Raw genomic sequence first — 16211 nt, 5'->3', positions numbered from 1 at the left:
GCATTGCCCTTCGGCCTGGCGACAGCCCCACGGGTTTTCACCAAAGTCATGGCATCCGTTCTGGCGGTCCTGCATTCTCAGGGCCACTCGGTGATTCCCTACTTGGACGATCTCCTAGTCAGGGCCCCGTCTCGGGTGGCGTGTCAACAAAGTCTATCAGTCGCTCTGGCGACTCTCCAGCGGTTCGGGTGGATCATCAACTTCCCGAAATCCAAGTTGACACCAACCCAATCACTGACGTACCTTGGGATGGAGTTTCATACCCAGCAAGCGTTAGTCAAGCTTCCAAGCGACAAACAGCTTTCTCTGCAGGCAGGGGTGCAATCCCTTCTTCAAAGTCAGTCACACCCCTTAAGGCGCCTCATGCACTTCCTGGGGAAGATGGTGGCAGCTATAGAGGCAGTCCCGTTCGCGCAATTCCATCTTCGGCCACTCCAATGGGACATTCTCCGCAAATGGGACAAGAGTGCGGCTTCCCTCGACAGGAACGTCTCTCTTTCCCTTGCAACCAAGACGTCACTTCAGTGGTGGCTCCTTCCCAACTCTCTGTCGCAGGGAAAATCCTTCCTACCCCCAACCTGGGCTGTGGTCACCACGGACGCGAGCCTGTCAGGTTGGGGAGCGGTTTTTCTCCACCACAGGGCTCAGGGAACCTGGACTCCGATAGTCATCCCTTCAGATCAATATACTGGAGATAAGGGCAGTGTATCTAGCCCTATTGGCTTTTCATCGGTGGCTGGAGGGCAGGCAGATCCGTATCCAGTCGGACAACGCCACTGCCGTCGCCTACATCAAGAATTCTGTGGCCCTCAACCTGACCGTGTGGCCATTGAGTCCTGGCTCCTAGCGTCTTAAGGGTTATCTCAGGATGTCATTGCCACCATGAGACAGGCCAGGAAGCCTACGTCCGCCAAGATCTATTATAGGTCTTGGCAAATCTTCCTATCCTGGTGCGCTGATAACGGTTTTCCTCCATGGCCGTTTGCCTTACCCACTTTTCTTTCATTCCTTCAATCTGGAATGGACAAGGGTTTGTCACTCGGCTCTCTCAAGGGCCAAGCATCGGCGCTCTCCGTGTTTTTTCAAAAGCGTCTAGCCAGGCTTCCGCAGGTCCGCACGTTCCTGCAGGGAGTTTGCCACATAGTCCCACCTTACAAGCGTCCGCTGGAACCCTGGGATCTTAACAGGGTTCTAACGGCTCTTCAGAAACCACCTTTCGAGCCGCTGCGGGATGTCTCTCTCTCCCGTCTTTCGCAGAAGGTGGCCTTCCTAGTGGCAGTCACATCACTTCGGAGAGTGTCTGAGCTCGCAGCGCTGTCATGCAAAGCCCCCTTCCTGGTGTTTCACCAGGATAAGGTGGTTCTGCGTCCGGTCCCGGATTTTCTCCCTAAGGTGGTATCCCCTTTTCATCTCAATCAGGATATCTCCTTGCCTTCATTTTGCCCTAATCCAATTCACCAGTGTGAAAAGGATTTGCACTCTTTGGATCTTGTGAGAGCACTCCGGCTCTACGTGTCTCGCACGGCGCCCCTGCGTCGTTCAGATGCGCTCTTTGTCCTTGTCGCTGGCCAGCGTAAGGGCTCGCAGGCTTCCAAGTCAACCTTGGCTCGGTGGATGAAGGAACCGATTCTCGAAGCCTACCGTTCTTCTGGGCTTCCGCTTCCTTCAGGGCTGAAAGCCCATTCTACCAGAGCCGTGGGTGCGTCCTGGGCATTGCGGCACCGGGCTACGGCTCAGCAGGTGTGTCAGGCAGCTACGTGGTCTAGTCTGCACACGTTCACGAAACACTATCAAGTGCATACCTATGCTTCGGCAGACGCCAGTCTAGGTAGGCGAGTCCTTCAGGCGGCGGTTGCCCACCTGTAAGAGGGGGCCGTTTTTCGGCTCTTTTTATTGAGGTATTCTTTTACCCACCCAGGGACTGCTCCTGGACGTCCCAATTGTCTGGGTCTCCCAATGGAGCGACAAAGAAGAAGGGAATTTTGTTTACTTACCGTAAATTCCTTTTCTTCTAGCTCCTATTGGGAGACCCAGCACCCGCCCCTGTGCCCTTCGGTCTGGTTGTTCTTTTGTGTACACATGTTGTTCATGTTGAATTGTTCTTTTGGTTTATGGTCTTCAGTTCTCCGAACATCCTTTGGATTGCATTTACCCTAGACCAATTTATAAGTTTCCTCCTTCCTGCTTTTGCACCAAAACTGAGGAGCCCGTGATCCACGGGAGGGTGTATAGGCAGAGGGGAGGGGTTACACTTTTTAAAGTGTAATACTTTGTGTGGCCTCCGGAGGCAGAAGCTATACACCCAATTGTCTGGGTCTCCCAATAGGAGCTAGAAGAAAAGGAATTTACGGTAAGTAAACAAAATTCCCTTCATTATATATTATAAAAAAATTCATGAAAGGTCCTCTTTACATGCATGAGGCCTACCCTTTGGAGCCTGTACGGTCTTGCTCAGGGTCTGTATAGAGCCATAAAGCTTTTATAAAACCTCAGTCCAGTAAAGTATGTGTACTTATTTTCAAGAAAAAAAATATTTTAAGGAAAGTACTTAGTATTTACTACATCAACATGTCAGGAAATCTTACAATACAGGATTGCTTATTCAGTTGATGTGATTCTGAATATTTTCATATTTACTGTCATTTTTTTCAGTGCGGTCAGCCGATGCAGATGGGTCGATGTTTAGACTGTGGAGCTGATGTTGGAGGACAAAATCATATACCTCAGCATGGATTCCAGATGATTCAGTATGCGTCTATTTCACTTTTTGAGATTAGAAATACTAAGATCACAATAACCAAAACCTAGCAGATTTGTAAATGTTTCTACAGTATTTAAGAATGTCTCTGTAATTGGTAAGGGGAGACTACAAAGGATCTCTTAAGGTTTGACTTCCGTTTCCAGATTATAATGTCACGTGTGCACACGAGAAAGAAATAACTGACTCTGGATCTTCCATGACGAGCGCCAAAAGAATTCTGCTCGTTTTATTTTTCACAAAGCCTTTATAGTTCTAGGGGAGTAAAGGGTGTAGACAAAATATAGTCCAATCAAGTATCGCAGGCTGGACTCAGGACGTATAGGAATTTGCAATCTGCTGGGTTGGCCAGTCCATACCTTGAGAATCCTCCCTTGTCTGCCGCCTTCTTGGGTCTTGTCCAGGAAAAGCAGGAGCCATCTATAAAGTTACATATACTAATATATTGTATTAAGGAAATCATTGAATGAATATATATATATATATATATATATATATATATATATATATATATATATATATATATATATATATATATATATATATATATATATATATATATATATATATATATATATATATATATATATATAATATAGATGTGTGTTCATAAATATATATGTTGGACTACATCAACTAAACTACATAATTGCGTCTGTGAAATGGCTGAATTAAGTATTTCAGATTACTCAATTCTTATCTTCAACATAATTTTGCTGCATTAGGCTTTGTGCGCACACTGCAGATTTGTTTCTCCAGTGAAAAATGCACCCTCTGGCAGAAAAACGCACCTCTGGCCGTAAAAACGTACCCAAAATACGCATGCATTTTTACCGCGTTTTTGCTTTCGTTTTTGCCCCTGTTTTTTTGGGTTTTTTTTGTTTTGTTTTTTTTAACATTGTCAATGGCAAAACGCAGAAAAAAGAAAAAAAAAGTGACATCATGCTTCTTTTTTCTGCCACCAAAACTGCAGGCCAAAAAAAAAGCAACGTGTGCAGTCTTTCTGAAATCTCATAGACTTTGCTGGGGAAGGACTGCATGCAGTTTAGGACAACAAGCTGCACCCAAAAACGCGGCAAAAAACACAGTGTGCGCACAGGGCCTTAAGGAGTTTTCCTCTGTTGTCTTAATTTTTTTTTAAATTTATAATGCAGCTATAGGGAAGAGATGGCTGGAAAGTAAATTCTTTCATAATTACTGCTTCTCCAGTGCTGTGCCTCTAGTGGTCTCTGCTGATCCCATCCATAAGTCAGCGGACTGCTGAAACCATTGATTGTCTGCATGGTCAGAGGTGACCACGAGGGGCTGGATTCAGAGAGGATAGTAAAATGTCGTTCTGTAAGGCAAGGACTAAATAATCATGGACCTTCCCAGCTTGATAACACCAGCCCTCCGCTGTCTGCTTTAGGGGTGCTTCACACACAGCGAGCTCGCTGCCGAGATCGCTGCTGAGTCACGCTTTTTGTGACGCAGCAGTGACCTCATTAGCGATCTCGCTGTGTGTGACACTGAGCAGCGATCTGGCCCCTGCTGCGAGATCGCTGCTCGTTACACACAGCCCTGGTTCGTTTTCTTCAAAGCCGCTCTCCCGCTGTGACACACAGATCGCTGTGTGTGACAGCGAGAGAGCGACAAATGAAGCGAGCAGGGAGCAGGAGCCGGCGTCTGACAGCTGAGGTAAGCTTGTAACCAAGATAAACATCGGGTAACCAAGGTGGTTACCCGATATTTACCTTAGTTACCAGCCTCCGCAGCTCTCACGCTGCCTGTGCTGCCGGCTCCGGCTCTCTGCACATGTAGCTGCTGTACACATCGGGTTAATTAACCCGATGTGTACAGCAGCTAGGAGAGCAAGGAGCCAGCGCTAAGCAGTGTGCGCGGCTCCCTGCTCTCTGCACATGTAGCTGCATTACACATCGGGTTAATTAACCCGATGTGTACAGCAGCTAGGAGAGCAAGGAGCCAGCGCTCAGTGTGCGCGGCTCCCTGCTCTCTGCACACAGCGCTGGTAACTAATGTAAACATCGGGTAACCATACCCGATGTTTACCTTAGTTACCAGTCTCCGCAGCTTCCAGTCGGCAGCTCCGTGCAAGCGCAGCGTCGCTTGCACGTCGCTGCTGGCTGGGGGCTGTTCAGTGGTCGCTGGTGAGATCTGCCTGTTTGACAGCTCACCAGCGACCATGTAGCGATGCAGCAGCGATCCTGACCAGGTCAGATCGCTGGTCGGATCGCTGCTGCATCGCTAAGTGTGAAGGTACCCTTACCTTGGCTGGTTATCAAAAATAAGGGGGAGCCCCACATAATTATCTTTTGTTTTATTTACTTTGTTCCCAGCAGCGTCTAGGCATTTTCCTAAGATAAACGCTTGTTGATTGGTTGCGCTGCAGCCTTTCAACAAACTTTATTCAGCATTCGAACTCTGAACTCAACCATGGACTGAAAAGTATTCCGTACAAAACGTCTAATATTGGGATTAGTGGTCAGTGTGGAAAAAAATTAGTAATATGGAAAACCGAAAACCAAAATTAACATAATATCCTTATTTAAATAGTAAGTAATTTTTTTTATAACCTTTTTTTTTTTTTTTTTTAAAATTGGGCCTACACTTTACAATTTTTAGTGTATGTCTTTGGCAGGTCATTTAATCTATGGGGGTCCTGAGACCCCCACTGATCGCTTAAAACACTCTCCTGAAGTGCTCACTTTGAGAGATGGAAGCTTTCAGCGCCTGCATGATTAAGTGCACAGAGCAGAATGTGGGCACAACAATATAATATACAGTATAAGACCATACATTGCTCTGTGCACCAACATATGCAGGAGCCGGAAGCTTCTACTTTCTCTTGTGAGCACTTCAGGACAAAAAACACGACAAAAAAACGCATGCGTTTTTGCTGCGATTTGGTGCGTTTTTGGCTGCATTTTGCTGCGTTTTTGATCTCTGCGTTTTTCTGCGTTTTTCCAATGCATTGCATGGGGGGGGGGAAACGCAAAAAAAACGCAGGAAAGAATTGACATGTCCATTTTTTTTGTTTTTTGGTTTTTAAGCTCAAAAACACAGCTTAAAAAAAAAGTTGTGTGCGAACAGCAAAAATGAAAACTCAGACTTTGCTGGGAAAGCAAAGTCATGCAGTTTTGAGGCGAAAAACGCCGCGAAAAACGCACTGTGTGAACTTACCCTTAGGGCGAACAGTGGGATATCAAGGCCCTGACCCTCACAGATCTGCACTTAGGAACATGTAGGCACACTTTTAAGTAAACCTTGTGTTTTGACCACGAGCCAGAGAGGAGGAGATGACCGGATATGGGTGAGTAGGTATCCGCTCTTTCTAACCTGCAGGAATTAAGAAAGGGAAAGTTCATAAAACCTACAATTCTTGGAGATATCAAAAACTCCGTGAAGTACCAATTATAAAAAGTTGGCATTTTGCATGAAGTTTGGGTCTTACACATTTTTGTGAGCTGTGTTTTCCGGTAAAGCTTCACTAGAAATTGTGACTGGTTTACTTTACATGTGGCTATATATTTTGTCTGCATATTGTATGCTTGAAAAATGGTGCAGTAAGTAATAAAATATTTGGAGAAATGTTTATTTTTGACATTTCCCTATATGCTTATAGGCAGAACGAGGATCGGACACAGACAGGACACGTCTTGGGGCTTCCAGAACGACAAGGAACAGCTATAGCTCCGGACCGAGATCTGTCCACTCCGGCATTTATTGTACTGAGGCTGCTGACACATCTGTCAATGCTCCTGGGATCAGAAGTGGAATTACAGGTAATGATCAGAATTGAGCTAATCACAATAGTGAGGATAGAGCAGAGAAAGCTGTACATGGTGGACTGTCATCAGAACAGCTGGAAGTCTATCTTCTGCTGACCTTACAAGTTGGTTCCTCTGACCTTACAAGTCGCATCCGCTGTTCTCTCCTCTATCAGAGTGTGACACAGATCGTGAAGCCACATGTACCCGATGTTAGAAGTTTCCTTGTGCGTCACATAGAAAAAGATCTAGAATATCTGAAGAACACTCTTGGAAAAAGTGCCGATGACACCACCACCATTGTACATCTTGTACTTCGTCAAATGCTGAATCCCGATCAGCGAGGACAATGTAAGTCAATCTTTTGAATTCTGATACAGTTCTTCTTTTTAAAGGGAACCTGTCCCATAAAGAAAACCATAGGTAGCATTAATCAGAGACTGGCATCTCCACTACAAACATGTTGTATTACTTTGAAAACCCTTCAGCTTTTGAGAAAAAAAAACATAGTTGAATGTCCGGCTGGGTACAAGATGCCTAAGATAATGAGTTGAAGAGGTCTGTCCCTGCTGGCGTCTCACCGCCTGTTCCTCTAACCTGACGAGCTTTTTCCCTTACCCACACCTGAGTGGGCAGAGAGAGGCTGGCAGGGACACAACTTTTGGACTAGTCACCTGGTCCCTGGGGCTGAGCTTTCAACTATATTTTTATCTAATAAGTCCCGTATCTGGCTAAAACAACATGTTTGAGCAGAAAGACTCTTGAGTTTAGAGTGTTTGGCAGCATGACTGATGAAACAGGTTCCCTGTAGCTGGTCTACATACCATGATGTCCCCGCAAACCCTCTCACACAGTATAATGTCCCCTCACACAGTATATCACCACAGCGCCCCCACAAAGCTCATGTATACAGTATATTTTCCCCACACAGCTCCCAATATATTATGATGTCCCCACACATTACGATGTTACCACAAACCACCTTGCACAGTATGATGTTGACCACACATAGTTTTATGTCCCCAGAAAGCCCACCACACTACATGATGTTTTCCTACAGTATGTCTCCACACAGCCCCCCCGCACAGTATAATGTCCACAAAAGGATCCCACTATACAGTATGATGCCCCCAAACAGCCAATTATGCAGTATGTCTCAACAAAGCCCCCCACACTGTATGATGATCCCACAAAGTATGATTTCTCCACATAGCCCCCCACAATGCCTGCTACGCAGTATGACATCCCCACACATTCCCCCTAAAAAATAGAATGCTCACACAGCCCCCCCTACATAGTATTATATCCCCACACAGCCCTCCATGCACATTGATGTCCCCACACAGCCCCTTTGCACAGTAGTGCTTCCACACACAGCCTCTCACACAGTATGATGTCCCCACACTGTATGATGTCTCCAGAATGCCCTCCATGCAGTATGATATTCCTACATAGCCCCTCACACAGTAGGATGTCCACACAAAGCTGCTCACACAGTATGCTGTCTCCAGAAAGCCCCTCACACAGTTTGATGTCCCCAGAAAGCCCCTCACAGTAGAATGTTCCCAGAAAACCCCCACACACAGTATATCCCCACCAAGCCCCTCACACAGTATATGTCCCCACGCAGTGTATGTCGTCACGCAGTATGAAATTCCCACCAAGCCCCCTCACACATTATATGTCCTCGCACGGTATGATATGTCCTCATGCAATATATGTCCTCACATAGTATGTCATCCCAGAGACCCAAAGCTACATGAAATATTGAGTACTGTACTTGAGACTAAGCGAATAGTTTTGAATATTGTCTAAAATAAATACAGTTAAAGTAAGCCAGAAAACATTCTGGTGCAACATTTTGGTATACATGTATTGCAGCTATGAGGTCGCATAAGGGAGAAAAATGTTAATAGAGGAAAAGTCTGACATTCATAAGTTGTGCCAAGTATGTCAGGCCATTGTAATGAATGTGGCACAATTTGCACCTTCTCCCTTGCCTTGTGATTACCTGCATTTTACTCTAATGATAAATATTCATCTGTATCTATTTTATACCCTCAGGGCCGGTGCACTTTGATGAAACTTGGTCAACAAAAGACTCAAGAAACGGCTGGGAGAAACACTTTGCATCCGTTGTTATCGCTCCAGTGATGAGGGTAAAACTCTATGGCCGCTATTTATCATTTGTGTTTTTTGTTTTGTCTTCTCTTGTTGCACTGGCAGATTTTTCGCAAAGCTCAATAAATTCATATATATGATGTTTGATGAATTTATTGCAAATTCAAAAATGGCATATTTTTATTTTTTTTTGTGCCTCTGTGCACGTTTTTCACCTAAACCTTTAGGCTATGTGCCCACGGGGACATTGTCCTGCGGATATATCCGCAAGACATTCCGCAGGTGCTCCCAGAAATCCGCAACAGAACTTTCTCTGTTTCAATGCTGCGGATATACAGCGGAATGTCGTGCGGATATGGTGCAGGCATTCTGCATTGAGGATACAGTACCATGGCTTTGGCACTGCATCCTCAATGCAGAACAAGTGCTGCAGTGATCGGGGTGCTCATACTTACCTCCATCATGCAGCACCTCGCTTTCCAGCGGCTGGGTCACTGTCAGGTAGCGTCTGGTTCACTGTGCTGGAGGTGGAATAGTGCAAAAAAAAGCACATTCTACAATTTACTTTTTTGTTTTATTTTCAGTTGTTAAAAAAACCTCAGAAATTTATACATACTGTAAATTAAAAAATAACATTTGCTTGTGATGCCATTTTCTGAGAGTTGTAATATTTTAAATTTTGGGGTGATGGGATGGTGTCGGGCTTGTTTTTTTTTTTTTTTTTGTTTTTTTTTGTACCCTGAGCTGATCTTTTTATTGATACCATTTAGTTATGTATGTGACATTTGTGATTGCCTTTTTATTGCATTTTTTTTTTTATTTCTTTTTTGCTCTCTTGCGATGGCCGGAAAAAAAAAACAGCATTTCTGGTGTTTTTTGTTTTTTTTTTTCTGCTTACTGCTTAGGTTAATTTTAATTTCTTTGTCGCTCCATTGGGAGACCCAGACAATTGGGTGTATAGCTTCTGCCTCCGGAGGCCACACAAAGTATTACACTTAAAAGTGTAAACCCCTCCCCTCTGCCTATACACCCCCCCGTGCATCACGGGCTCCTCAGTTTTTATGCTTTGTGTTGAAGGAGGCACACATGCACGCAAGCTCCACAATTTGGTCAGCAGCAGCTGCTGACTATATCGGATGGAAGAAAAGAGGGCCCATAACAGGGCCCCCGGCATGCTCCCTTCTCACCCCACTCTGGTCGGCGGTGTTGTTAAGGTTGAGGTACCCATTGCGGGTACAAAGGCTGGAGCCACATGCTGTTTTCCTTCCCCATCCCTTAGGGGCTCTGGGTGAAGTGGGATCCTAATCGGTCACCAGGCACTGGGACCGTGCTCCCTCCGCAGCCCCTGAGGGAATCTGCTGGACAGGAGACCGGGTATCGTCAGGGACAGGCCCTGCTCCTCTGAGGTACTCTGTGTCCCCTTGGGGACGGCGCATACAGCGCCTGTCTAATGGACGCTGCAGCAGCTGCTGGTTGTGTTGGTGCGTCGGGACTACCGCGCTCACCGCGCTTGTTTGCCGGCCGCGCTTATAACTTTAGTCCCCGGCTTTTGCGGCCTAGTACCGCATATTCCCGCCCCCGGGCCTGCCAGTCAGGGGTAAGGGCGGGACGCTGCACTGGACGTCAGCGCTGAGGGCTGGAGCATACTTTGTATCCTCCTCCCCCCTCACTGAGCACCGTGGGGCACCAGATTCCCGCACTTTCTAAGGCACGCCCACGACTCCCTCCTCCTCTCAGAACGCTGGCAGCCATTCCTATCAGCACTTCTGACGCTGGAGAACTTCAGAGACGAGCTCCACAGCTCTGGGAGGCACAGGCAGGGAATCTGGTGGTCACACAAACGCTGAGGGCGGTCGGTAAGCAGCACCTGTTACTAGGTGCTTGCCCCACTGGGTGCCGAAGTGTATATTTATATGCTTATATTGTATACATTTACTCTGTACGGCCGCACTAGTGCTTTGGCTATATACCCTCTCTGATTGCTCTAAGAGGAGACAACAGCATGTCGTCCGCAAAAAGCAAGGGTGCCAAGGCACAGGCTTACTTTGCAACCTGTACCTCATGTGCGGCTATGCTACCTGCAGGTTCCACCTACCCTCATTGTGTGCAATGCTCGGCCCCTGTGACACTCACTCAGCCGGAGCCTCTGCCACTGGTGGGACCCTCGGCCCAGGTGGAACCACCTGCTGCCACTGTCCAGGTGACAGGGACAGAGTTTGCAGTATTCGCTGACAAACTTTCTGAGTCTATGGATAGATGGTCTGCTAAGATACTGGAAGCTTTGCAGTCCAGACCTGTAACACAGGCCCCGGGCACTGTTGAATCATTGCCCTCAGTCCCCCCTCGGTCGGCGCAGCAAAGTGCTCCTGGGGCAACTCATAGGTCCCACGGTGAGGACTCTGACACAGACCGCAGTCCCAGACCGGCTAAGCGGGCTCGCCGGGAGCTTCTCTCGACTTCATCACAGTGTTCAGGGTCTCAGCATGAGGACTCTCTGGAGGATGAAGCGGAGGTGGCAGATCAGGGCTCTGATTCTGACGCCGCTCTCAACCTTGATACACCTGAAGGGGACGCCATAGTAAACGACCTTATAGCGTCCATCAATCAGGTGTTGGATCTTTCTCCCCCAACTCCTCAGATTGAGGAGTCAGCTTCTCAGCAGGAGAAATTCCATTTTAGGTTTCCCAAACGTACACGGAGTGCGTTTCTTGATCACTCCGACTTCAGAGATACAGTCCAGAAACACCGAGCTTTTCCAGATAAGCGCTTTACTAAGCGCCTTAATGACACACGTTATCCCTTCCCCCCTGACGTTGTCAAGGGTTGGGCTCAGTGTCCCAAGGTGGATCCTCCAGTCTCTAGACTGGCGGCTAGATCCATAGTTGCAGTGGCAGACGGTGCATCACTGAAGGATGCCACTGACAGGCAGATAGAGCTCCTGATGAAATCCATCTATGAAGCTATCGGCGCGTCCTTTGCTCCGGCATTCGCGGCAGTGTGGGCGCTCCAAGCTATCTCAGCTTGTCAGTCTGAGATTAATGCAGTCACACGTGCCTCTACTCCGCAGGTTGTGTCCTTAACCTCTCAGGCGTCGGCGTTTGCGTCCTACACCATGAATGCTGTCCTGGACTCTGCGAGCTGTACGGCGGTAGCATCCGCCAATTCGGTGGCAGTCCGCAGGGCCATGTGGCTACGTGAATGGAAGGCAGACTCTGCTTCCAAAAAGTTCTTAACCGGTTTGCCATTTTCTGGCGAACGCCTGTTTGGCGAGCAATTGGATGAAATCATTAAACAATCCAAGGGAAAGGACTCGTCCTTACCCCAGTCCAAACCAAACAGACCTCAACAACGGAAGGTACAATCGAGATTTCGGTCCTTTCGGCCCTCAGCCAGGTCTCAATTCTCATCGTCCAACAGGCCACAGAAGGGTCAGAGGAACTCTGATTCATGGCGGTCTAAGTCACGTCCTAAAAAGACCGCCGGAGGAACCGCTCCCAAAGCGGCCTCCTCATGACTTTCGGCCTCCCCAAACCGCATCCTCGGTCGGTGGCAGGCTCTCCCGCTTTTGCGACGCCTGGTTGCCACATGTCCAAGACCGATGGGTGAGAGACATTCTGTCTCACGGTTACAGGATAGAGTTCCGCTCTCGTCCTCCGACTCGTTTCTTCAGAACATCTCCGCCCCCCGAGCGAGCCGACGCTCTTCTTCAGGCGGTGAGCACTCTGAAGGCAGAAGGAGTGGTGATCCCTGTTCCCCTTCAGCAATTGGGTCACGGTTTTTACTCCAACTTGTTTGTGGTGCCGAAAAAGGACGGATCTTTCCGTCCCGTTCTCGACCTCAAACTGCTCAACAAACACGTGAAAACCAGGCGGTTCCGGATGGAATCTCTCCGCTCCGTCATCGCCTCGATGTCCCAAGGAGACTTCCTAGCATCAATCGACATCAGGGATGCTTATCTCCACGTACCGATTGCACCAGAGCATCAGCGCTTCCTGCGTTTCGCCATCGGGGACGAACACCTTCAGTTCGTGGCGCTGCCTTTCGGCCTGGCGACAGCCCCACGGGTCTTCACCAAGGTCATGGCAACAGTGGTAGCAGTCCTACACTCTCAGGGACACTCGGTGATCCCTTACTTAGACGATCTCCTTGTCAAGGCCCCCTCTCGGGTGGCATGCCAACACAGCCTGAACATTGCTCTGGAGACTCTCCAGAGATTCGGGTGGATCATCAATTTCCCAAAGTCAAAATTGACACCGACCCAATCGCTGACATATCTCGGGATGGAGTTTCATACTCTCTCAGCGATAGTGAAGCTTCCGCTGGACAAACAGCGTTCGCTGCAGACAGGGGTGCACTCTCTCCTTCGGACCCAGTCACACCCCTTGAGGCGCCTCATGCACTTCCTAGGGAAGATGGTGGCAGCAATGGAGGCAGTTCCATTTGCGCAGTTTCATCTGCGTCCACTTCAATGGGACATTCTCCGCAAATGGGACAGGAAGTCGACGTCCCTCGACAGGAACGTCTCCCTTTCACGGGCAGCCAAGGCCTCCCTTCAGTGGTGGCTTCTTCCCACTTCTTTGTCGAAGGGGAAATCATTCCTACCCCCATCCTGGGCTGTGGTCACGACGGACGCGAGTCTGTCAGGGTGGGGAGCGGTCTTCCTCCACCACAGGGCTCAGGGTACCTGGACTCAGCCAGAGTCCTCCCTTCAGATCAATGTTCTGGAGATAAGGGCAGTGTATCTAGCCCTAAAGGCGTTCCAGCCGTGGCTGGAAGGCAGGCAGATCCGAATTCAGTCGGACAACGCCACGGCGGTGGCATACATCAACCACCAAGGCGGCACACGCAGTCGGCAAGCCTTCCAGGAAGTTCGGCGGATTCTGCTGTGGGTGGAAGCCACAGCCTCCACCATCTCCGCAGTTCACATCCCGGGTGTAGAAAACTGGGAAGCAGACTTTCTCAGTCGCCAGGGCATGGACGCAGGGGAATGGTCTCTTCACCCGGACGTGTTTCAAGAGATCTGTTGCCGCTGGGGGAAGCCGGACGTCGACCTAATGGAGTCCCGGCACAACAACAAGGTCCCGGCATTCATGGCACGGTCTCAAGATCACAGAGCGCTGGCGGCAGACGCATTAGTTCAGGATTGGTCGCAGTTTCGGCTGCCGTATGTATTCCCTCCTCTGGCACTACTGCCCAGAGTATTACGCAAGATCAGGTCCGACTGCCGCCGCGCCATCCTCATCGCCCCAGACTGGCCAAGGAGGTCGTGGTATCCGGATCTGTGGCATCTCACGGTGGGTCAACCGTGGGCACTACCAGACCGTCCAGACTTACTGTCTCAAGGGCCATTTTTCCATCTGAATTCTGCGGCCCTCAACCTGACTGTGTGGCCATTGAGTCCTGGATCCTAGCGTCTTCAGGGTTATCTCAAGAGGTCATTGCCACTATGAGACAGGCCAGGAAACCAACGTCCGCCAAGATCTACCACAGGACGTGGAGGATCTTCTTATCCTGGTGCTCTGATCAGGGTTTTACTCCCTGGCCATTTGCCTTGCCCACTTTTCTGTCCTTCCTTCAATCCGGAATGGAAAAGGGTTTGTCTCTCGGCTCTATTAAGGGACAAGTCTCGGCGCTCTCTGTGTTTTTTCAAAAGCGTCTAGCCAGGCTTCCGCAGGTCCGCACGTTCCTGCAGGGAGTTTGCCACATAGTCCCTCCTTACAAGCGTCCGCTAGAACCCTGGGATCTGAACAGGGTGCTAACGGCTCTTCAGAAACCACCTTTCGAGCCAATGAGAGATATTTCTCTCTCACGCCTTTCGCAGAAGGTGGTCTTCCTAGTGGCAGTCACATCACTTCGGAGAGTGTCTGAGCTAGCTGCATTGTCATGCAAAGCCCCCTTCCTGGTGTTTCACCAGGACAAGGTGGTTCTGCGTCCGGTTCCGGAATTTCTCCCTAAGGTGGTATCCCCTTTTCATCTCAATCAGGATATCTCCTTACCTTCTTTTTGCCCTCATCCAGTTCACCAATGTGAAAAGGATTTGCACTTGTTAGATCTTGTGAGAGCACTTAGACTCTACATTTCTCGTACGGCGCCCCTGCGCCGCTCGGATGCGCTCTTTGTCCTTGTCGCTGGCCAGCGTAAAGGGTCGCAGGCTTCCAAGTCAACCTTGGCTCGGTGGATCAAGGAACCAATTCTTGAAGCCTACCGTTCTTCTGGGCTTCAGGTTCCTTCAGGGCTGAAAGCCCATTCTACCAGAGCCGTGGGTGCGTCCTGGGCATTGCGACACCAGGCTACGGCTCAGCAGGTGTGTCAGGCGGCTACCTGGTCGAGTCTGCACACTTTCACGAAACACTATCATGTGCATACCTACGCTTCGGCAGATGCTAGCCTAGGTAGGCGAGTCCTTCAGGCGGCGGTTGCCCACCTGTAGGAAGGGGCCGTTTTACGGCTCTATTACCGAGGTATTCTTTTACCCACCCAGGGACTGCTTTTGGACGTCCCAATTGTCTGGGTCTCCCAATGGAGCGACAAAGAAGAAGGGAATTTTGTTTACTTACCGTAAATTCCTTTTCTTCTAGCTCCTATTGGGAGACCCAGCACCCGCCCCTGTTCCCTTCGGGCTGTTGTTCTTTTGTGTACACATGTTGTTCATGTTGAATTGTTCTGGGTTCATGGTTTCAGTTCTCCGAACATCCTTCGGATTGAATTTACCTTAGACCAATTTATAAGTTTCCTCCTTCCTGCTTTTGCACCAAAACTGAGGAGCCCGTGATGCACGGGGGGGTGTATAGGCAGAGGGGAGGGGTTTACACTTTTAAGTGTAATACTTTGTGTGGCCTCCGGAGGCAGAAGCTATACACCCAATTGTCTGGGTCTCCCAATAGGAGCTAGAAGAAAAGGAATTTACGGTAAGTAAACAAAATTCCCTTCATTTGGATATATCGGACTTTTACAAACATAGCAAAACCACATGTTGTTTTTTTTTTTCTTATCTTAAATTAAAGGGAACCTGTCACCAGTTTTTCAGCCTGTAAGCTGAGGCCACCACCAGTTGGCTCTTATATACAGCATTCTAACATACTGTATATAAGAGCCCAGGTCGCCGTGTAGAACATAAAAAAACACTTGATAATACTCACCTAACGTTCGCGCTACAGTGGACTTAAGCCATATGGGCGTCTCCGTTGTCCGGTGCCGGCACCTCCTCTTTTGGCCATCATCGTCCTCCTTCTGAAGCTTGTGTGTATGACGCATCCTACGTCATACACACTCGCCGGTCCTGTGCAGGCGCACTACTATCTTGATCTGCCCTGCTCAGGGCAGATCAGAGTGCGCCTGCGCAGGACCTCTATGCCGGCGAGTGTGGATGATGTAGGATGCGTCATGCACCTCAGCGACAGAAGAAGGACGACAAAGATGGCAGAAAGAGGCGGCGCCGACACCGGAGAACGGAGACGCCCATCTGACCCAAATCCATATCCGAGCGAGCGTTAGGTGAGTATTATAAAGTGTTTTTTATGTTCTACACAGTGGTCTGGGCTCTTATATACAGCATGTTAAAATGC

General features: G+C 48.7%; 1 protein-coding gene across 1 annotated transcript in view; it reads left to right on the top strand.

Annotated features, from left to right (window-relative positions):
- RNF213 (ring finger protein 213) overlaps positions 1 to 16211 on the top strand; it is a 486493-nt gene that overhangs the window by 408774 nt on the left and 61508 nt on the right. Inside the window, exons 54-57 of the mRNA XM_075344370.1 lie at positions 2653 to 2747; positions 6381 to 6540; positions 6702 to 6876; positions 8590 to 8684. Coding sequence (XP_075200485.1) covers positions 2653 to 2747; positions 6381 to 6540; positions 6702 to 6876; positions 8590 to 8684 — 525 coding nt within the window. The remainder of the gene's footprint in view (positions 1 to 2652; positions 2748 to 6380; positions 6541 to 6701; positions 6877 to 8589; positions 8685 to 16211) is intronic.

This window comes from Anomaloglossus baeobatrachus, chromosome 4 (assembly GCF_048569485.1).
Source record: "Anomaloglossus baeobatrachus isolate aAnoBae1 chromosome 4, aAnoBae1.hap1, whole genome shotgun sequence".
NCBI classification, from domain to species: Eukaryota; Metazoa; Chordata; class Amphibia; order Anura; family Aromobatidae; genus Anomaloglossus; species Anomaloglossus baeobatrachus.
Note: the sequence above shows the minus strand (reverse complement) of the source record. Positions and strands in the feature narration are given on the sequence as shown.